Source organism: Cydia pomonella, chromosome 1 (genome assembly GCF_033807575.1).
Source record: "Cydia pomonella isolate Wapato2018A chromosome 1, ilCydPomo1, whole genome shotgun sequence".
Lineage (NCBI taxonomy): Eukaryota > Metazoa > Arthropoda > Insecta > Lepidoptera > Tortricidae > Cydia > Cydia pomonella.
The window spans coordinates 42,960,596-42,972,946 of record NC_084703.1 but is presented as its reverse complement, the minus strand read 5'-3'; the positions used below and the strand labels follow the sequence as shown (position 1 = coordinate 42,972,946).

General features: G+C 36.2%; 1 protein-coding gene across 1 annotated transcript; it reads left to right on the top strand.

The window, feature by feature from the left end:
• Nucleotides 1–255: 255 nt before the first annotated feature.
• Nucleotides 256–9,714, top strand: LOC133524126 (protein obstructor-E-like). Its single transcript, XM_061859982.1, has 5 exons — nucleotides 256–408; nucleotides 5,983–6,177; nucleotides 8,364–8,567; nucleotides 8,854–9,067; nucleotides 9,585–9,714. The coding sequence occupies exons 1-5, from the start codon at nucleotides 366–368 to the stop codon at nucleotides 9,640–9,642; spliced, it is 714 nt and encodes a 237-aa protein (XP_061715966.1). The 5' UTR covers nucleotides 256–365; the 3' UTR covers nucleotides 9,643–9,714.
• Nucleotides 9,715–12,351: the final 2,637 nt, after the last annotated feature.

The window sequence follows — 12,351 nt, the reverse complement described above, 5'->3', positions numbered from 1 at the left end:
ACAATGTCCGGTGATAAAAGGGCGGATTAATTTTAAAAATGGCTTCACATACACCTTTTCTGTTACGTCTGCCGCATGATGCAAATACTTAGTTAACGACCTCATCAACTGATTAAGACCGCAAATATTTTAAACTGTTTCGGCTAGTACTTTGGCCGAGCACGACCTAAAAATATGCTTTATGGAGTAGGGAATACGGTGTAGGGGCCTGCATTTGTGGGATGCAAGAACTATACCGGTTTGCCGCGAAGGAAGAAAAGGCGCGCGCTGCTGCGTCGTCCGTCAGTTGCGCCAGCGCCGGCACACCCGTCGGTTTGGAATCTAGTCAATTTTTTTAAAATATATTTTTAATTACAAAGGCCACCATGAAAGTGTTCATCGTTATGTCGGCGGTCGCCGCTCTAGCCAGTAAGTTTATTTTTCATTATTGCATCGCGGGATTGTAAAGCTATTATTGCATCTAAAAGTCGCAAGATTAAGCTTTGTTTGTCCTTAATAAGCTTTTTTATGACTTTGGCGAATTTTTTTAATGTTTTATGCACATTTAAATAATTTTAAACATGCAGTTTTAATAGCAGGAAAAAGACATCAACGCGCTTTGAAACTTAGATGATATTTCTTACTTCTTTTTATTTGAGATATATTAGCTATTATTTCTAATATTAGCAGGAGTCGTGTGCACGACTTCGATTTTTAAAAATGAGTTCTTATTATCAGTAACGTAATGTTCCCTACTTTTATGTCTAATACTTAGACAAGAAATTAACAAAGTTAAATAAATGTATAAGTGTGTTCCCCGTTGTAACATAAAATAGTTCTCTGACCTTTAAACCGGACGACAGAATATTGCGAAAAGATGATATAACCTGACCCCAATGGGCGGCAACCATGTGATTACATAAATACGTAGAATTGACCCGATCCGGCACCATAACCAATAAAATCAGCATATAACAATAAAAAAAAATGGAATAGCTATCTATCTACAAGTAAGTTTGTGACACTAAAACGATTATACCTGGATTTAAAAATATTATGTCGGTATATTATATCGGTATAAATTACATTGTTAAAAATAGTCTTAGATTAGATTTTTTATGGAATTATTAAATGATGCCTGTCATTGAATGTTCAAAAAAACGATTAAATATATAATAAATACTATGACCATTTCAATGTATTTATTTTATTTATTTATTTCAATAAAATACAGTGAATACTGACTTAATATTAAATACAATACTTAGTAGGGTGTTTTCCCCTTTTTTAATATATACAAAATAATAATAAAGTAATGTACATAAAATAATAATTTTATAAATTAAGTTGCTATTTAGAATGTATGCCACGATATGCACATCCATTGAAACCGTTAAATATTTGATCAAAAATATAATTTACTTTTGCTATTGTCCTCAATTCTATTTTATAACATTTGTATTCCGTTTGAAATCAAGTTTTTGAAACCAGAAAGTAAAGACCTTCTTTAATCACACCGGCAGGGCTAAGATGGTCGACTCTTTATCATTTGTCACCATGCCTGTCACGTTCTAACAAGTATGTAAGCGCGAGAGTGACGGGTATAGTGACAAGTAATAAAAATGGAACCATGCTGCCACCGGTCGCGTAGTGCAATGTAACATATTGTTAAAGTTCATCGAACTCCAAAAAAGTACTTGGCTGTACGCCGACTAGTAACGAATTAGGTGCATTTACTTCGGAAACCCGTTAATATCGAAAATCGTAAATAGTTATCTACTTATGGCGTTATTCATAAACGAGTTACTGGCCTGAATTAGCTAGGAATCGTTTGTCTTTATCTGTCATTTGACTAATGTATTTGTAAGAAAGGTATAAAACATAATTTACTAAAACAGGCCCGTAAATTTTTATGAAAAAGGGGTTAGACTTGAAAAATAAAACTTTAGCTACTTTATGCCTCTACAACGCTTATACTTAATAGGTATTGTACCATAGAGACAGGACATATTACACGTATACACACGCACACAACGTGATGCTTTTGAGGTCAAACAACACGGGTCGTGTCACACGAAACTGTCAGCTCCATTTTGTTTAAATCTAGATTGCGTATCTTTTCTTACCAGGAGGCCTAGTCTAGATAGCAATCGTTGATAGAAAATGCCAATCGAATATTAAATAATTGGCATTGGATTGGCATTTGTCGATGTACGGCTGGGATCTTGTCTAGGCCCCCTGGTATACCTAGGCATGCCTGTACTTACACGTGTAAGATTCCATTCGTTACATTCGACTCTTTCTAAATTCCACGAACTACCTGGAGTTTAAATTCATATATCACTAGCTTGTACAGATACAGGCTTACTGCTGGGCACTGGCTTCCTTTCATTGTTCATGAGGGAGAAATACTCCCCGATGCTATCTTACGCGCTAAAAACTAAAACGTTTATATTTCCGAAGATACTTGCGGTTATCATATTATTCCGAACTTACCCCAATGCACCGTGTATATTCAAGTTTTCTAACGTGTGACAAGGCATTTAATCGGAAGCTATGATTACATTCTAGAAGGTTGATTCTAGAATTGTAAGTGAGTAGTTACATTTTCAATTAGTGAATAGGAACCACTTTTACATTAGATTATCGATAAACCAAACTCTGAAATTATAGAATGTTAAATGTTATTTGCAGTCGAGCTCAGCAGGTTTAGAAAATAAAAGAATAAAAAATGCATTTCAATCATTTACCTTTTGTAAGAGTTTAGAAACTGATTAGAAAGTAAATTTATAAAAGAAAATCAAGAAACTGCATGAACGGCATTTAAAAATACCTGGCGTAAAACTGCAAAATATTCGTATCACATGAACCATCTAATTGTGAGCCTAAACACAAAGTCTTAGAGTGCATTATCAATTTATTATTGAGATAGATAAAGGAAATTGTCTAGTTCGACATTGACATTCACTTGTTTCTTGCAATGAATTTCTATAGGTTACCACGAATCGGTTGGTAGCCAATGTCAATACTTTTTGTCGTTTATTTTTGAGCTTTATTTGTAATGTAGTTCGTCGACTTCGTTCTTGCGTGCTTTACTGTACAATAGAGTTGCGGTAAAAGTTGGTGTCAACACCCGTATTTAAATTTACGCAAATATTGTAAGTTTTGCAATTCAAATTGTTGTTTCCCGAGCTCTAATGGGCCTTTGCAATAACTTGTGACAGTAATCACAATATAATAATGACTAATAACGTTTTAATAGTGTCTTAATTAATTAACAAATCGATCATAATAATGACTAATAACATTTTAATCGTGTCTTAATTGATTTTTGTACTCATAAGTCATGATGCAAAAGTTCGGAAAAAAATATAGATTTCATTAAAATTTTTTGCACACCGGTAACGGTTACTAACGAAGTAATTATATATACCTTTTATATATTATCCTGTTATCGTGTTAATCGATTTCTCAATATTAATGTTACGTTCTGACCTTAGATGACATCGATGCTTTTAAAACTTTTAGGTAACTATAAAATTTGCGTTTATCACTAACCGGCAAAAACGTGATGATAATAAATTATTCAAACGATATGTATTTGAATTAAAACATACTTAGTATTTTTTTACATGAGCGTGGATATTTGCATAATTAATCAGTAATAACATAAAAGGATTCAATCTTTTAAGACTTGGCCACTTTTATCGAGTTGATATATTTATGTGCGGTGATTTGCAATCACCTTTATGCTTAGAATGCCAAATATCTTACGATATACGTATTGCATGTGGCATTCTAGAAGAAGCATATAATTAAAAACAATTTATTATTGTCATTACAAGTTAAACTCAAATTACTGAATCGGTTTCATCATAAATATCTGTACTTAATACCTAATATATAGAATGAAATTCATCGCCTCTGACTGATTGTCAGATGTCTAAGGTCACGCCCGAATTTAAAAAGTTAGAAGAAGGAGCGATCAGCCAAGGGTCACTCTGGAGGGGCCTGGCTGCAACGCTGCATGTTGTAACTGTTCACTTTCACTTTGTTGCGTCACGCGTTGCGATATAGTCGATATAATCGTGTGTTAACAATGCATCTGCGTGCTATTAGGAAACTCGGGGGATCGTTCCGGAGATCGTTTGAACGATTCGTGAGGCTGTCAGTCTTTGACGTAGTGACGTCATATGGATCAAAGAGTAAAATAAATTATGGATATAGGAATGTGTCAAATTTGTAAGTGACGCAAAGATACAGAGATATACAGACATGCTAATTATATAAGTCAAGCCTGACCAGTAATATATTGCGGAATTTCATTGGAACTAAAATTTTCATACTAAACTGAAATGTCACCCTATACATGAGAAACAGCGCCCTCTTGACAATGATCATATATTTCTGGTCGGGCTTTATATGTCTGTGGTGTCGTATAAATACTACGCCACCACCTTTACACTATTTTTATGTAAGATCGTGACATTAGACCGCCACAGACATATCTTCTAAGATGGAAAACCAGGCAAAATTCTGAGAGTATCTATGTAATGGTTTAGAAAATCCTGCTTTGTTGGTATGTGGATATGTGCCCATTGGTAAACGGTTAGGTGTGCGTTCAAATATTACATGTAGCTACTTAATAGTACGATGCCTCGATGATATAATAGCGTTGTGCAATTGGCTCTTAACGTGATAAATAAGCTAACGGTCCCAAGAATCCCATTTTATCAATCTGCTTATAAATGACTTAGTTATACACAAGTACCCATAAGCGCGTCCAAAATCCAACCGATTATGACAATAATGGGGTTTATTTACTAAGTTTCAAAGTTAAGAAGGAGGGTAATTCCACGAGACTGTGACGTCAGTTACCAATTCTTTCGTGTGTTCTTAAATTAATTAAGCAAATTTAGTAGTAGATATCTGGATACTTCAATTTGCTTAATTAATGTAAGAAGACACGAAAGAATAGGTAACTGACGTTATACAGGATAGTTTTGATAAGAATAGTTTGCTCCAATCAAGTAATGCCAAATATTTCATTAAAGTTGGATAGACCGCTATGCTAAAGACATAAATAATTATAATTTTCGCACAAGTACATTTACATTCTAAAAGTATAGAAATCAAACTAAGAACAAAACGCCCAAGCAATATTTATAAGTTAAAATGGTCAGGGAGACATTACACGAATTCTGAAAAAACATTAATGACCAAATTGCACCAACTTTCACCTATGGCTCGACTCGTTTTTTTTAACGTGTTCTGGGTTCTTGCGAAACGCCTACTTGAGATTATACACGCGTCTACGTAAGGAGCAAGTTGAATACATATCGACCGGTTCTCTTTGCAAAGTTTTGACTACGGAACCTTTCATTCTGTAAGTTTAAGTACATGTAAATTAAGTAATTCATGTCATTACAAAGATAGCAAATGTCCTAAGTTGAAATCTAGAAATGCTAAGAGGGTAATCTACAGAGAGTTGAAAATTTGTGATTAGTTATTTATTTACAATGCTCATAATATTGTTTACCGAACAAATAAAAGCAAAACAAACACGTATGTGTACCTACCTACATGCAACAGGAATAGAAATTGCTATTTGTGTCCTAAGCAGTTCTACATTGCAAAATCTCACAATGATAAGAAAGAAGTTAATGAATCATTCCCTGTACTGTCTGGCATAATTTATCTTAGTCATCTAGGAAATTTGACACCCACACGGATTAAATTCTCTGGTTTCTATTGTTACGAAATCGTCTGAAGCCTACACAATTTCTAAAGACAGGCAGGCGTTGATGTCGGTGGCTTACACTAAGTACCTATTGACAACAGTACTTATGTGTATATAGGTACCAAAGTGTAGGCAGATTATACTAAGCGATTTATCTATAGAATCGGTAGCAGTCACGTAATTCGCGGGAAAGTTTAGATCTGTCCAAAACGGCAACCTACATTTCATTAAAAAACTAATTCTTAAAATGTTTCCTTTTCTAGGCGCCCAATTCAAATGTCCGGCGAAAGATGGTCAGTACGAAGACGATCGGCAATGCGACAAATTCTACGAGTGCGTGGACGGCGTGGCGACCACCAAGCTGTGCCCGGACGGTCTCGTGTTCGACCCCACCATTAGGAAGATCAACAAGTGCGACCAACCCTTCAACGTAGACTGCGGCGACAGGACCGAGCTCCGTAAGAACCTTTTACCGCCCTAGTTTTAGTAGAATGCCAGCACAGTCAGTATCAATAGTAGTAGATGAAATTACGCAGCAAAAGTATTTGTCATCCTGAAATACTTTTCCAAATCGAGATTAAATCTCTGCAGTTCACGGTTGAAAAATATATGTCACAATTTATGTGATTGTTTACCATGAAGAAACATAATATCTTTTTATCAAGCTAATAGAGATAATAGAGAAGGAACTTCATCCGAAGGATGGATGTCAACCTGACAATTTCTAGCTTTTTCAAGCTTTTCTAAATCCATATTGTGGGGTTGGAAAAAAAATCACGGGATGAAAAGCAAGGGGAAATTTTTGAAATTACAACGAAGGGAATAAGTAAAATGTTTAACATATTCCCGGGATTTCTTAGTAGATGGCATGATTGTTTGAAAGGACAAAGACACGAGAAAAACTGACGCGGACGAACGGAAAGTTTACGTTCAATCGACCGCATTTCCGCCTTTTTAATAAGATACTGGCAACTGAGGTCATTCAGTATTTAAATGTATATATCGAGTTCTATAAAATATAACGTTTCTAGAAGGCTTATTTTAGGCAATGAGCAGTTTGAGTGCCGCATGGTTACTTTCGAGCAGTCATTTATAGTCTAACCATAATCAAACACAAAGGTAATTGGCAACAGGGTCACTGCTACATGCAGCTATATTAGTTAACTAATTAGCATACGTATTAACTTTATGGACACTTGAGACTATGTATGCTGCTAGTCGGCCTAGAAAGGCAGCCGCGCGCGGCGACCTCTTGTCAAAGGTAGACGGGACACCTTCTCTTTAGGAGCATTGTATAGCCTTATATTGCTCCCTGAATACATATGTATATTACAACCGTATGTATAAAGAATTACATAAAGTTATGGCTATCGAGCAAATGTACTCTTTTGAAACAGAAGAAGAACGTTTTGTAATTTAATTTCTAAACGGGGTATTGATCGGTCTTTCCTGCGCGTTTTTAGATACCCAAGATTTGAGTAAAACTAATTCAAATGCTAGTTTATTAACCTTGTTTAGTCAAATACAACGTTCAGCTTGCATATCTTTACTTTAAATACCAAAATGCTTTAAGCATTTTGTCATCTCGAACATCCAAAGATCGTAAATGTCAACGCATAATTTATTTGCAATCTCGCATCAGGGTATGCAATCTGCCCGTGCGATTTCGTGAATTGAATATTTATGTATTTCCTCCAAATGCTAACTTTGTTTAAGTTTAGGAATGTTTTCTTAGTTTCCATCTATTTTGTTACCTACTTGTTTCTCCATTTCGACATTTGGCTTAAGTAAAATTATCAAGAGAAGTTAACTTTTGATAACATTATTGCGAAAGTTCTTCACCAGGTTCATGACACATTTTTTCCAACATCAGATAAAAAATATACCGGAACATCGAACATTCGTTGTTAATTTGTATAAATGTCAAAAATACTCAAGGTATACAAAGTTACCCAAAACCAGGCCTTGGAAAACAATTGACTGTATGTTTTTCTTTTTATTTTCAACGATTGACGAAATTTCCTGTCCAGCGTTTTTGCGTAAAACTATTTTAATTCGGCCTTGCAGACTTACTATTCTATTTACTACTTGTTTGCTTAAAATACTTGGCAAAAGTGCCAAGAAAGCGTTCGGTTCGGAGCTGACGTAATAAGTATGCTGATTTCAATACGTAATCAAGTTTTTAAAAGTCAACCATTTACCTTGATCGTGTTAAAGTTTTAAAATTAATATATATTTGTTAATGGTATCGGCGAAATATTTTTCGAGGCTGTTTCCTGTTGAAAACAGGATATTTCTTCTTTTTATAATACTCGCTTGCCAACCTTCCATTAATTATGGCGACAGGCAACACGAAAGTGTGAATTCATATGACTTTAGTAAGGTCACTGTCTGGTTTAAATAACGATACAAGCGGAAAATTTTGTTGACAGCCTTTTATATTCTAAACAAATTAAAGAGAGGAGACCTAAGCATGATCGACTGCATTTCTGATGACTTGGATATAAAAGTTATGGCTGTTACATCTCAATGCTGGAGTCTATTTAGTATTCTTGCCCTATAGGGTTCCATTTATAGTACCATTGAATTCCCTTCGAGATGTTGCAATTGTAACCAATGGGCTAACACAAACGTGTCTCCACAGAGCCCCCCAAGCCGAACAGCCAGTGCCCGCGCCGCAACGGCTTCTTCGCCCACCCCGACCCGTCCGTGTGCAACGTGTTCTACAACTGCATCGAGGGCGAGGCCACCGAGGTCAAGTGCACCGCGGGCCTGCACTTCGACGAGTACTCCGGAACCTGTGTGTGGCCTGATTCGGCCGGCAGACAGGGCTGCAACGCACAGGAGAGTAAGTCACCTTTTTATTAAGGTTCAATTGGTTTAAGTGTTTTTATCAGACAGCTAGGATTGTAAAAACCACGCTTTACTTATGTATATCTTCTAAATAACTTACTTACATATTTGTTTTCATTTTGACAAATTAAGAATAAATCAGTTAAGTTATCTATGTACAATTTTGTACACCAATGCCTTTAAGGAAATATATTGAAAAGCTTTTCGCGTCATTCCTTTCAGCGTCTCATTAATATCCCATTAAACAGGCAGTAATAATAAATCTATTCCAAAACTTCCAGAGAAGACCAAGGACGGTTTCGAGTGCCCCAAGGACACCCCTGTGGACCCCCAGGGCCAGCCCGTGGCGCACCCCAAGTTTGCGCACCCCACCGACTGCCAGCGCTTCTACGTGTGCCTGAACGGTGTGGAGCCACGAGACTTGGGCTGCCAGGTTGGAGAGGTCTACAACGAAGAGTCACAGAAGTGTGACGCTCCTGAGAACGTGCGCGGATGGTCAGTATCCATTCTTTTTCCTAGCGTCTGTCCTGGCTTATTGCCATGGCTCATGGGAGCCTGCGGTCCGCATGGCAACCCAGAGGGGAAACTAGGACTTATTGAGATTAGCCAGGTTTCTTCATGATATTTTCCTTCCCCGAAAAGCGATTGGTAAATATCAAATGATATATCGTACATAAGTTCCGAAAAACTCATTTCACTTTCAACCAGCCAGCTCCGGATTGCAAGTCGCACGCTCTTAGCGCTAGGCTACCAACGCCTTTTGTGATCTGTATCTATCAAGGCCTAAAAAATATTCCTATCTCGCTACATTCCGACTGTCGACGCGTACATGGGGGACAATTGAGATATTAAGCACCTCAGTAAAAAGTTTAAGAGAGTTCGGTTTTTAAAGGATTATAATAAATTGGTCCTTCTAGCCATCCTTAAATTCCTTAATTAATCAATTTCCTTTAATACATGTAAAATATTGTATGAATAAGAATTATTATTAATTGTTCTTTTTTGTTGACAGTGAGGACTGGTACAAGGACTCCGAGGAGGCGGCGCCGGGTCCCAAGGCGAGGAACTAAACACTCATAGTGATATGTATAATATAGTTTCAATTTAAGACTTAATAAATGTTAAGTAAAATAAAAAATTAAGCGTGTCTTTCATTTACTTAAAAATGCTTTCTATAATTTTTTTCTTATATTTATGTTGAGGTTTTGAAATTAACCTCAACATCGTCAAAACATATCCTATAGTATTAATAGTTGTTTAGGCTGTTCTATAGCAGTCACTTCTAAAGGGCTAAACGTTGAAAATATATCTTTATTAGCCTATTAATGTTACTGTGTAGAGATAATGAAAACCTATCCATATCCTACGTTAGACTATACAGGTTATAACCATACAGCTAGTAGACGACGCACCAAATGAAGGCAATCAACGTTGACCGAGGATCTCACCACCGACCGCCTTGCTTTGGGAGACTTATGATTAACTACGGACGTCTGCCGGTTGCCGTAATGATGACACACGTCTTCATACAATTCTGAAATGTCACGGACACTCCAATTACAGTACTGCAGTCACGTCTGAAAATATCGATACGAGAAAAGTGTCAAAAATATGTATACACTACCTTAATATATGGGCAATGAAGTCGTGTATAAATATTTTTGGCACTTTTTTCGTATCGATATTTTCAGGCGTGACCGTACCAGTTTTCCAGCTAGGAGGAACTTATAAAAACCGTTAGACGTACCTACCACACTAGCTGATTTTCAGAAAATTTGCACTTGAATCTCTATGGTCACAGTTTTTTTTTTATATTTAGGAACAATCATACACAAATCGATCTAGCCCTAAATTTGAAGGTCGTATCGGCTAGAAATACCGCGGGCGACACTTTGTTACATAGTTTAGCTGTGCGAGGTAGGAAGTTTCTGGAGAAACGCACAGTTGAGGACTGCCAACCATCTAAGTGGTGAAGATGATAATGTTGACGCGTAGGGCGATGGAGAAAAGAAGCGGCAGGGATTAATCCGAACAATTCCTCGGAGCACTCCCCGTTGTACATGCGATAGAAAATGCAGAACGAGGCCACATCTATACGCAGGTAAGTGAACGATGATTTACAAGTTCCAGCATCAGCTGTCTGTCTAAAACGAAATAAAAGAGCTAATGAATCGCATTTACTTCACACACAAGTAAAAATAGAACCCATATAACTCTAAATTTAATATAGGGCTGACAGTTTCATGTGTATGTGTGGCCTTTCTTGCGGATGCAATATCTATTAAGTATGACCTACAAATAATTCAGGTCTAGTTTCAGAAAAGAACGTAATGTGCCCTACTTTACATTTTTCTTATACATATTTTATAACCCAACGGTTGGGTAATATTTTTATTGGAACATTAACTTTTTGCAAAAGAAACACACGCCAAAAATAATTGAGCGAAATGCGTTGTCAGTAGATATGAAATTGGTCTAAATACCTATTTAGGAAAGATATGTTACGTAAAAATGCGAAATGTTATAATATCATATAATATTAGTTAGTGGGTCACAATTCTTTTCGTTGAGTGCTATTCCATGTCTTTCTAGCTGAAGATTATAATTCTCTTGAGAAAAAATAAAACAAAAATTTCAGCCCATACAAAAAGTCACAAAATCAAGACAATTTGGGGACAAAACACAAGACACCGAAAATAATGTTGACTCTAGTAAGTAATAATTGTGCAAAGAAAGCAAGCAAAACATTCTTAAGATCACTAGCGTGTGTATTGTGAATAAAGGATGACTCACGCCAGAACGGCCCGGGTTAGGGCCGAAAAGCCGACACTTTGTTTTCTGTGATGGGTGATCGGTGATCACGTGATGTTGTCTATAGAAATTGAAGTGCTGGATGTCTGGACCCGGGTCGTTGTAGCGTGAGGCAGCAATGTTTAGTTAATTTTATCAACGCACTTACTTAATTATGAAAAGAAAGACCTTCAAGACAACTAGCAGCGCAAATTCGCTTCTTCGTTTAAGTCGTTTGGAATAAAGTAAGTATTTAGATGGTATTTTAAAACTAAAATGTCTTTGTCGTACATTACGTTGATTTATAATTTGAACCGGGTTTCTATGTGACATTATCTATGAAAAGGGATTTTATTGTCGATGGCGTTTACGCCGCACTGCGTAGCGCGGCGTTGTTTATATTATAAAAGGGTGAAATTTTATAATTCGTTGATAATGGCGTAAGCGCCACCGACAATAAGGTCCCTTTTCATAGATAATGTCACATATAGTCCCAATTTAATTGATAAAGGTTCCTGACCGAACTTTTTGCGAGAATGATTTTTCTGCTTTATCCGGCACGGCGAGGTTTGAAATCAAAATTGTTGACCACCACACACATAACATAAGTAATATTTAATGCGTTTGTTATTGAACTGTGATGTTCTACACCACCATTATGATTCTTATGAATTAATAACATTACGTCAAATACATATGTCCATATGTATTGTCCATTGTAGTCATAGTATTTTTTGCACTGGGTACATAAATTAATATATATGTATGTATATTTAATTATAGTATATTTATGTAAGTTTATTGCCGTTATTATATATTGTTTATCGCTATTTTGCTTGTTTTAAGTTACTTATTCTGTTTTATTTGTTTAATGCCTGCATGTACTACTCTTTCTGTTTAGCCTGATGGATGACTGGTTGAGAATGCCTTTAGGCATTAAGTTCGCCATTTGTACTTTATTTGTTATATTGTGCAATAAAGTTTAAATA